At 39.7% G+C, this 11462-nt stretch overlaps 1 protein-coding gene across 1 annotated transcript; it reads right to left on the bottom strand.

The window, feature by feature from the left end:
- Positions 1-515: 515 nt before the first annotated feature.
- On the bottom strand, positions 516-4141 carry LOC121651683 (EMILIN-2-like). The gene is made up of 4 exons (XM_042004046.1): positions 3805-4141; positions 3545-3664; positions 2921-3435; positions 516-2743 (listed from the first exon to the last, which is right to left on the bottom strand). Exons 1-4 carry the CDS (start codon positions 3954-3956, stop codon positions 822-824), a joined length of 2709 nt encoding a protein of 902 aa, XP_041859980.1. The 5' UTR covers positions 3957-4141; the 3' UTR covers positions 516-821.
- Positions 4142-11462: the final 7321 nt, after the last annotated feature.

The raw sequence follows: 11462 nt of genomic DNA, 5'->3' as shown, positions 1-11462 counted from the left end.
CTGTTCCTGGGTTGTCTTTCTCTATCACCTTGACAATAATGTACATTAGTAATTTTCTTTTGGCAATCTGTCCCTGCTGACTTAATATTTGGAAAGAATGCTATCATCTACACACTATGTTTCAATCCACAGCAGCCCAAAGTGCTAACAGTCCTCTACAGCCATCTAGTGGTTCAATAAATTCTCTGTTTTAAGCACTGAAGTGAATCATGACTTGTTTCCATATTTTGAGTTTTATTAATCTATCCATCCATTTTAAACTGCTTATTCTAATGTGGGGTGGAAGGGGTGGTTTGATTCAGACACCATAAAAGTAAAAATAAATTAATAAAAAAAAAAACAAAAAACAAAACAAACAAAAAAAAACTCGAAAGAAACTTTTTTATTAAAAAGTGAGTACTGTAAAACTTCAAAAGTAAACTGAACATAGCTTTGAACTCAAACTTTTGATGCAATTTGAAGCTAATAATTAAAATCTAAAATAAAAAAAAATCCAAAATATATTGCATCTACTCTAGACATAATAAAAAATAATACAAAAACAATCTTAAAATGACAAGCTTCACAGAAACAATATAGTCACACAGGTGCAGTTATTAATCTCTCTAAGGCTCCAAAAAATGGTAGATTACAAATAATATCTCACTGTAGCACCATAATGAGTCAATGTCAAGGTTCTGTAATGATTGCAGTCACAGCTAGCTGCCTTTTCTTGTCTTGCTGCATATTGTCAAGTAACTGAAACCATCCTATTTCAGTGCTGGTTTAAAACCTTTGTATTTTACATTTCCCTTAAAAATGGATTGTCCATAAGAAATTAACTAGTTCAAAGTGAAAGTGTCCCCTCGTCTCGGCTCTACCTTCATCTCTGAGCTCTGTGTCGGGTCTGGCCTGGAGCAGTTTTTGAGTTCACCTTTCAGCTCATAGAGCTGTCGAGCATGGCTGAAGAGCGTCCCATTGATCTGCTGGAGAAGACCGTTTGATTGTCTTTCCAGCTCCTCCCTGATTCTCTCCAGGTCCTCTGCCAAGTAATTCAGACCTTTACACTGGTCCTCCACGCTGGCGACACGCCCTCCAACCTCAGTTACCTCTTTTTTGACCACCATAGCTGTGCTCCGACATCCTCTCACCTCCTCAGCTAGTCGTCTCTTCATCTCTTGTAGCTCCCCTTTAAGTCTAGCCAGTCTGCGCTCACCTGCACCAAGCATGGAAGCTTGGTGTCCAACCAGCTGGACCACACCTTTTATTTGCTGGGCCAGACGGACCTCTCTCTCATGCCAGGAGCTGTTGGCTTGGTCCACCTGGTGAGATACAGTGCCTAGGGTATCTTTAAGGTCTATGAGGGTGTGGTTGACTGAGCGAACATTGAACTTTAGGACTATTAGCTCTGTCTCAATGGGAGACTGTTTCTCTGCTTGTATCTGTTTGTCCCTAAAGTTCACTTTATTTAGGATGCTCTGTAGTGAAACGTTAAGGCTATTCAAACGGTCACCTTGCATGTGGAGTACCTCCTTGATACTCTGCTCTGCTTCTTGGTTTTCACTTGGTCCAGCAGAGTCTCTCTGAATGGCAGATTTTTGAGTTTTAGAGCAAGAGGAGGAGCAGAGAATCTCAAGGCTGTTCAGGTGTTTTTGCACTCTGTCCACATCCAGTTCAAGTCTTCCTCGAAGTGACTCCAGCTCTGTCTCCAGAGTTGGAACAGCATGACCTTCCAGCAGTGCAGGGGCGGTGGCATTACCCAGCTCCTCCAAAGCTGCAAGTAAACGACCCTCTAGAGCTTTCAACTTACCCTCTATTCTAGCCTCCAAGCCCTGTCCTGTCACAGTTTTGTCTAAGACTCTATTCCTTCTCCCAGAGTCATCACTTTTAATTTGTCCTGTCAGGTTAAGCTTGGCCTCTACATATCCTAGACGCCCCTCCAGCATTCCCTCTATGTGGTCTTTGTGGCCACCAAGCTCCACCCTCAGGTGCCCCTGGGACTGATTAAGGCTTGCCACTGATATTTCCAGCTGCTGCATTCTTTCTGCCAGTCCACTCATCCTATCACAGCAGCCCTCTGTGGCCTTTAAATCATTGATCTGTGCTTGGAGGTTAGCCAGCTCATTTCTCAGCTTCAGTGTAGTTTCATCCAGAGAGTTTCTCATCTGCTCTTGCTGCTCGCCTTGCTTTTTCAGGCATTGACGGCGCTCATCCTCAGCTTTCTCCTCGCACCTTTCTTCTGCATGCTCCACACGTTTCTCAAGTCCGCCAAGGATTTCTGTCCTGGCTGCGCTTAGCTTGGCATCCATCAAACTCTCGCCAGTGGAGTCTGATGCTATTCCCGCTTCATTTGAAACCTGCTTCAGTACTCCATCATGTCCCATTACTGTTGCTTTTAGCTCCTGCAGCTCTGTTGTCTTTCCTTGCAGCTCTGCCCTGAGCTCTTCCACTCTTCCATTCAGTTCTGTGAGGTCTGGAAACACGTGGCTGCCATCTAAACCTTCTGTATCAAGGTGTCCCCCAGGAATTTCAACAAACCCAACGGTGGATGGGTTAGAAGCTGGAGCTGGAGCGGGAACAGGACCAGGGGCAGCAGAGAGCAGAGCTGAAAGCATCCTGTTGGCATCCTCTCTTAGCGAGGCTCGTAGGCTATCCTCCAGTCCAGCTACGGTTCCCCTCAGTGTCTCCAGACCCTGACTTAGACGACGTACATCCTCCTCCATTCGATATATTCGTTCCTCAGTCTCACTATTGAGAACTTGGTCTAAAGAAAGGAAGAAAAGTGAGACATAGCAAACATAAAACTGTTAGTGCTGCTTGAATCTTTCCGCCTTTCAAAGCACACTTTATATCTATAGCTACGTGTGTGTGTGTGTGTGTGTGTGTGTGTGTGTTGGGGGGGGGGGACCTGTTATTGGAGGAGTTTTTAGAGGGCACACACCTGTGGTCTCACTTTCTGGCTGTTCTTCAGCAGACACACTAGCAGGGATTTCCTCTGGCATCATTTCCTCTGGTCCTTGGCTGTGCTCATGGTCATCTTCCTGATCGCTGTCTGTGAGATGTGGCTCCTGGTGCTCTGGTACATGTTCAGGTTCAGATGGATAAGGCTCAAAGGAGGTGTCTGGATAGGAGGAAGACCTCGGAGGCCCAAAGTGGGTCACTGGGTAAGGGTTAAAACTGCTTGCAGGAGGTCCTTTAAATTGATTCCATGGGCTGGCTTTCAGAACAGGATTGATAGCTTGACCCTTGAACATGGGACCTTTAGACATGGGCCCTTTGTGCTGTGGCCCTTTAAACTGTGGACCTTTAAATGGTGGGAACATTCTCATAGGACGCTGATAAATCGGATGCCCTTCCATACAGCCATAGCCAGAATACCCAGGACAACAACGCCACTCCAGTTCTGTTACTGTTTTATGAGCCACCTTGTAAATTGGCTTGTACAGTAGACGATACCTGAAGGAAACACCCAGTTATTAATCAGGGATAAAAAGCTTAAATGAAGCATCTGGTACTGTGAATTGATGTGATTCCAAATGTATAACAAGAAATGTTGTTTACTCACAAGAGTTGTGGACATTTTTGGCCCCAGGAACACTTGTTGTACTCAGCTTTTACGTAAGGGGCTGCCCCATCATGCACAGTGAAAGTCACAGTTTTCTCTGTGACGTAAGCACAGTGGTTCCTTACAGAGTGGAGATAAAAGATGACAAATGAGAAATAAAGTTTACAGCATTCCATAGAAAGATAAACTGTTGTCACTTAAAGTTAAATGCAAATTAAGATTTTATGTGATGTAGCACATAACCAAGGACAAACACTTACTTGTGTCTGCTGGTGGGTTTCCCTTGCTCATAATGTGGACTGACCCCAGTTTTATACTGGTGGAACTGGAAGGGTCTGTAGAACTTGGTTTCCACTAATGAAAAAAACAAATTTATGAACACTAAAGGACTTACAACTGTGGAAAAATGCATCCTTGAAGTCGCAAATGACTGAAGAGTCTTTAATCTGAGGAGTTGTAGCAAGATCACAGAAGAAAGAGAGTAATCCTTCAGCCACAGCAACAATGCCCTAAATATTCCACCTCATTTGTTTGGTCTAAAGGTTTTTCAATGACAAAATATCTTTTTAAAACATATAAACTTAGGAAAAAAGCTGGTAAAAGTTGCATCCAGGAAAAAAGACCTAATCCTTTGTAGTACAAGTTTGTTGGGCCGTACTATGGAGCAGAATGCTACCCTGTGAATGCTGAGTCTGATGCTGGGTGTGGTGGACTCTGTTCAAGTGACAAAAGTCCACTGTGAGCTTGAGGGACCTCAGAAGCCACTAATAGGGCCCCACCGGCACCATCTGCATTTCTCCTCCCACTCAGTCAAATTAACACTGGAGTGACACTGCAGGAGAGAAGAGACCCCTCATCTTTTAGAATAACAACAGCCGTGTTTGTGGTTTTCATAGAAATGTTTTTTAATCTTATTATTTATATTATACAGCTAACATAGAGGTTGTTTTTTCAATCAGAGCTAAATCTGACATCCCAAGAGCTTTTTCCCCCATCATGACGTCCTTGGCAAACCAGAGGGAAAATGACACATCACCTTCAGAGAGTACAACAGCCGACCTTGTGTCAAAATGATGAATGTAGGATGTATTTGACATAAATATATTTGCTTTTCGGAGTGTAAAGACAAATTATCTTGTGCAGTTTATGAACTCAAACTGTAAAAGCATTTTTCCCCACATGAGAAAATTTCACACAGTGATGGAATTAATGTTTGCTGAGTCGTATTAGGACATTGTGCATCGTGCTGATTCACTGCTACATGTCTTAGTGTGACACTTCTATTAATAACACTTGTGCTTTTATTACTTTTGAGTCCCAACATCTAGTAATATGAGCTAATGCTCATGAGCCAGATTGATATTTTTTAGTAATGTCTATGTGTAATTGCCACATCATCCTCTGTAACTCCAGCTCTCAATGTCAAAAGGTTTTCACAAGCATAACCATCAATTTCTAGATAAATTTGCCTCTAGAATGTAGGAGAATGGACACATACAGTGACATAAAATTAAACCAGTAAAAGAATGTTTCATAGTTTGCAAACATTTCTTTAGATATTTTCTTAATGACAATAAAAAAAACAGTATATCAAACTTTTCTAAAGTTAAACAAAGAGATGTTTAGAGTTTTAAGATTCATCTTCAGTGTCATTTAGTCTGTAGTGTGTTGTGTAAACCATATATTGGAAGTTGTACATCTTTCATGCTAGACTGACTCAACTTCTGACAGTGTTGAGAGTTCTTGTAGGCTTGGTAAATGTGAAATCTGTGAAACATCCTTTTAACTTCACACATGCACACCAACACAGTCTAAAGCCCGACTTAACAGCAAACCTCCAGGAGCGGGGGCAAACAAAAACAAATGCCCCATGTTAAAGGCCGTGACAGAACACACCCACGCCTGAGTACTTTGCCCCACAAACACACGCATTCATTCACAAGTCAAGTCTTTGTGCAAGTTTAGTAAGTTCACCGCCCCTGGTACAGAAAGCTGACTGGCAGCCGGATTGTTCCACATTTGGGCCCCTTTTTACTTAAATGCCACTTAGATGGAGTCACATTTTAGTGGATGGTAATCATAATCAAATTACTGTAGATATTTTCTGATATATTGAATTTTAAAACATGGAAATGACAATAATTCAGTTTTCTGAGGGTCAGTCTGGGACAATACAGACAGTATGTGGAACAGAATTATGGAGACAATGCAGATTCAATAGTGTGGCTGTGCAAGATGACCAAAAATGTATCTTGTGTTTTATAAATTTTTACTCTCATAAAAGCTCCCTTGGTAAGGATGTTTTTCAACCAGTGTGACCATGTGTCAAAATTACATCACTTAACACCATTTACTTCTATGTATTGAAATACAGTTTCTGTTTTAAAACAGCATAATTCCCAATAAGGCCGATTTTAATATTTGATTTCGGAGTTTATTTGAGTATAAAGGCACAAAAAACAAAAATTTAACAAAACGTCTGTTCAAAAGGAGTGGAAAGAAGCCACACTGTCATGCCTGCTACTCCTGCACCAGTACGCTCTGCTTCACCAGAATTCTGATCACCGGTTCTAGGACTTCATCTCCCAGGACTCATCTGTTCCAGCTCATCGGACTTCACCTGCCTCTATCCTCATCAACCTAACAAGTCACACCTGTTCTCCGGCCTACTTAAACCCCTCAGCACACCACAGAACTTTGTATTGTCTTGTCACGCCTTTGGTCTGTTAGAAGTTCCATTAAAATCCTTCTCTCTCAACCAGCCTGCGCTTGTGTCCGACTTTCAGCCGATCCAATCTTACAGACACTTTATTTAATTCTGCTCCTTCTCAATACCCAAATAAATGATAACAATTACTATGATCTTAGTCATTATATATGCCATAATCACATTTTTTATTAGTAATAGACACAAAGCAATACCACACAATACATCATATTATAATGAAACAACAACAACGACAACGACACACTTTTCCTGGTGGCTATCATCAAATGCATTTTAAATTTTGTGTTCCCCTGTAAATTATACCCAGTGTCTCTCTGGATGAAAAGGTTTTATATGTTGTGTGGTAGTAAATTCTTGAAAGCTTTAATCATTATCTGCGCTGTGTGATTTCAAGGTAACTTTTAATTGCATGTTTTTCCTGTTTCTGTTATCATACTTACAACCCATAAAAACAACAAAGTTGACCAAAGTGCTATAACTTGCAACATAACATTAAAATAAAAATAAAAATAAATAACAAATGAAGTACATTGAAAATGTAAGACACAATCAAAGAAATATAATGATTAAAATCAGATCAAAATGTCAGCACATCAAATATAGATGAGGCCGGTCTAATGTATAAAGGCCCGGTCCTTTCTGAGCTTCTGACTAGTCTTGGACACACTCAGAAGGAGTTGGTCAGCCGACCTGAGAGACAATGAAGGTGTAAAGGGACGAAGGAGCTTATAGAGACACAGCGAAGCAACACCATTCAAACACTTGAAAGCAAATAAAAGCTAAAATAAAAAGTGCACAGGCAGCCAGTGAAGAGAAAATAAAACCAGGGTGATGTGCTCATACTTGCCAGTGCCAGTTAAATAATGTGCAGCTGCATTTTGTACAAGCTGATATCATGAAGTAGAGGACTGACTCATTGCTAAACAAGGTGAATTGCAGTTATCCAGCCAGATGGTTATAAAGGCATGGATTACTGTTTCTAAGAGCTGAAAGTGCTTAAATTTGGTGAGCTGCCTCAGGTGAAAGAAACTGGATCTAACAACTGACCAAATCTGGCTTTCAAGCTTTAGTTCAGAATCTGTTTTAAATCTTTAACTTGCAAAATGATTTTAAACTATTCAAATCTACAACAAAATGACGCAGAAACTATACATTTCACACATGCAATAGAGCCCTGAAATGTCCTGGAGATGTTCTGATGTGGTGACATGAGAATCCAAATTTATCAACATTCACTCTGAATTTTCTGTGAAAAAGGGAAATACAGAAATTCATAGATACATATGAACATACTAGTAAAAACACAGATCGTCAAGTGATTCGAAAATGAGCATATAATCAATGAAAATAAAAATGGCACAAGTAAAAAGTAAATGTATTAAAGTATTAACAGGAAAGAAGAGAAAAGAAATGTATGCATGTGCATGCATGTATGAGTGTATGTAGAAAAAGAATGTGTATATGTATGTATGCACATGTGATCTGGAATGAACAGGAGTAATGATCTGCTTCAGTTTGAACTTGAAAGTGCTACAAGATGTCAAAGTTATGTGTTTGATGGTATTTTATGAATTGTTTCAGTCATTTGCTGCTGCAAAATTACAGCATTTGTAGCCAAAAATAATAGAGAACTTGACCTAGTATGATATGTACTCTAGGTAAGGTGAAGAAGTGTGAAATATGGTGGCTTCAGGCCCAGGATTAGTTTATAGACTAAGTGAAACCAGTGGTGGAGCCACCGAGTATAAAAGGGAGGACCAACCAATCAGTTTGTAAAGATCATAAAGGTAGGTGTTAAAGGCTGCGTTAGTGGCAAAACGAATAGCTGAGTGATGAAGAATGTTGAGTTTACTGAGAGCTGTGTTTGATACCATTTTGTAGATGCCATCCAGAATTAGGAGTATTGCCATCTTGATGAAAATGTGTTTGATGTGAACTTAGATATTTATGAACTTAAAGACAACCTGAACTAAAATCCCAAGAACAATAGCACCACAAACAGAAATCCAATATGAACCAAACCTAAAACAGAACCTAAACAAATTGATCATTCCTGGCTTAATATGTGAGTGATGAGGTGTGGTGGAACTGGAAATGAGGCTGTTGGGAGTAACACATGAGGTTTTTTATTGTGTCGCTCAGAGTACAAGCCCTTAAGTGAGAAGCTATAAGCATATACAGCTCACCTTGTTGATTATAAACATGGAAGAAAAGATGGAGGCTGGGCTGTGAAGACAGAAGTAATGCTCACTGGTTTGGTTTTTAAAGCTGAGCTGATAAACTTTGGCAGATTTCCACTCTCCGGCGCCCCTTAAAGAAGGCTAAAGGCCCATTTATACGCAGACAGACGGACAGTTTTGTCCGTCTTCTGAGTCAGTTATGTGCATAATTTGGTTAGTTTCCACTGAGCTTAGCTATCTGTAGCTGACATGTGACCAGAGAAAGAAACAGGATCAGGAAAGAGAATGAAGATGAAAGGTTAAACCTCTGAAGAGGTTTACCAAATATCTTACCATTGTGCTTAATATTAAAAAAATATATAAAATACCTGACACATTTAATTTTCTTAGCAACAAGTACTGATATATATGGACACCATCAATAAAATATACCACAAAGTTCTCAAAAAAGGGCCGTCTGTCTTTGTTACTCCCTGTTTCTACTTCGTCTGTTTGAACTAATTTAGAGGCAGGACCATTTCCTGCTTCCTGCTGGTGCCAGATCACACCTCTCTCACCTGAAAACACCCCGATCACTCCAGATGCACAACAGCGTGTGTTTATAACATATTCTCTATGAGCTCTTTAGCCTCCTTGACTTCTAAAAGAAGCCCTCATTGTATCCTGTGAAAAATGCTGCAGGACACACAGACAGGTTCAGGCTGCGCCTCTGGTGCTGTGAAACAAATGCAGCTTTATTCTGCAGGATGGAGGCGGCTCCACCCTGGATTTTCCTTCAAAGGCGTCACACAGTTTCGACTGTTTAAGCTTCCACTCACCTGCCCGACATCTGTAGCTGTGCATGGACTTTTTCTTGTTACTTAATGAACAGGGTGAGGTCCAGTTTGCTTGCAGGCCTGTGACAAAGTGAAGTCTGTGCAGCAGATGGGGGACAACATTTTTGTTCTCTGTTTCTTTGTGTCTATTTGATTTTGACACTAACAGTCCGAATTCTGAGCCACCTTGTAAATCTCTTTGTCTTGTCATTAGTTTTCAGCTAAGTCAAAAAGATTTGCAGCTCTTTCCCAGAAGTATTGATTTAAGCTGTTGATTTGGCACATTGTCCAAAAAGTAGATTGATACTTATACTTTGATCTTATTATACACATTTCTGATCAGTACTTATTTTTTCAGTGTCTAATGCATTCATCAATAAATATTAAAAAGTAGTCCATGCAGGTTTTATTAATGAGGATCACTTTTGGGGAGTTTAAGAGTAAATGTAATAGATGTAGGCTAAAAAAAGACTCTTTAAAGTCATGCCTGCTTTACTGAATTGTTTGTTTTTGAGTGGCCCTTTGTATGTTCACAGCAATGTAAAAAAGACAAACATCACAAACTTGAAACTTGTTTCCTCTTCCGGTAGACCCCCTCTAAAATATTTATGTTTTACTTGGTCTAAATCAGGTCATTTTTAACTAAACATTATAAAATTTATGCACGTGTGGAAATCAGTTCATTCAAAGGCATCACATCTAGGAAAGTAGTCATTAGATTAAGACAAATGCTGGCCTGAAGAAACCTCATTTGTGACCACATGGAGAGCTGGGGGTCATGCCACACTTAACACATTACTAAAAGGTTAAGTGTGTTTGTTGTTGCCAGACTCATGGCAGTGTGTATACATCTGGAGACAGTCGGCACACACTCACACCCAACTCACACACATGCCCAAACAGGGTGACAAACCCCCTCCTCTGAAAGACTCAGTTTTTCTGAGATGCTCTGCTTTTACATCCAAATATGTTACTGACCTTTGGCTATTTAACATGAATAGCAGGAAGATGCTCTAATGAAGGGATGCACATCAAAGCCTCCTTGTAGTGAACTTGTAGTGAAAAAAACTCAGGTTTTCTGACTACAGATTATTGTTCAGTAATGGCAGGAGTTTGGAAATATGTTCACATGTGACTTATTCATGTGGATGGCATGATGAATTGTGTTCATAGACAATGATTTTTGGAAGTGTTCCAGAGCCCATGCAGAGATTTGTTTGACAGAATAATGCCTGATTTTAATCCAGCGTGGCTTGAAGGCCTAAAGCTCATGGGAGTTCAGTATTGATTTTGGCGGTCTCCCTTGCATTTCATATTGAGGATTGTTTTTCTGAACATTTGCCAAATTTTGCAGATGCAGCTTATTTTACCCATTTTTACTTCTGAGAGACCTTGCACCTCTTAGGTGCTCATTTTATATCTAATCATGCCACTTAGTTTAAACTAATTCATGCATGTTCCTCCAGCTACTCCTTTTAATGCCATTTACTTTTCCAGCCTTTTGTTTCCCGTTTCCCAACTTTCTTGAGATGTTGATTTTTTTTAATTGTAAAATATTTAACTCTCAAAGTTTTGTAGATTTATGTTTAATTGTGAATTAAATATTGGTTTATGATATTTTCTAGTTGCAGTTTTCATTAACATTTCACAGTGTTCTTAGCTTTATGGAATTTATGTTGTATTTAGACAATAGAATCACATTTATGCCACTTCTTAAATGTATGATGAATGATGCAAGAATAGGGTTCATTAGGATGCAGTAAACAAATTAGTTAATCAAAGAGTAAATCAACAGCAAAATTAATCAACAGTGCAGGGCACAAACAATCACCAGCAGCAGGTTATAATTGTTGGTTTATTTTAAAATGATTAAAAATACTGATTTTCTAGTTTGTATGGCACGTGGCTCTCTTTGTAAGTGGGATTGGGCTTATTTAACTCTTTTTTTTATGTTTCACTTGTCAGTGATTTTTGCTTTTGAAGAGTATTTGGCTTAAGTTTTTATTGTAATACTGAAAATATTTATGTGGAACACCAACAAGCCAGGAAAGTGTTCACACAGAGTAAGTCTGCCCCCTTGTGTTACCTAACTCTCATGAACCACCAACTTCGTTTCTCCCTGTCTTGACTTATTTCTAATTGTTGGCTTATGACATGACATAATTGCTTAATATTGTACCATAAAAATCCATTAT

Source organism: Melanotaenia boesemani, chromosome 13 (assembly GCF_017639745.1).
Source record: "Melanotaenia boesemani isolate fMelBoe1 chromosome 13, fMelBoe1.pri, whole genome shotgun sequence".
NCBI classification, from domain to species: domain Eukaryota; kingdom Metazoa; phylum Chordata; class Actinopteri; order Atheriniformes; family Melanotaeniidae; genus Melanotaenia; species Melanotaenia boesemani.
This window is presented reverse-complemented; position numbering and strand designations above follow the sequence as displayed.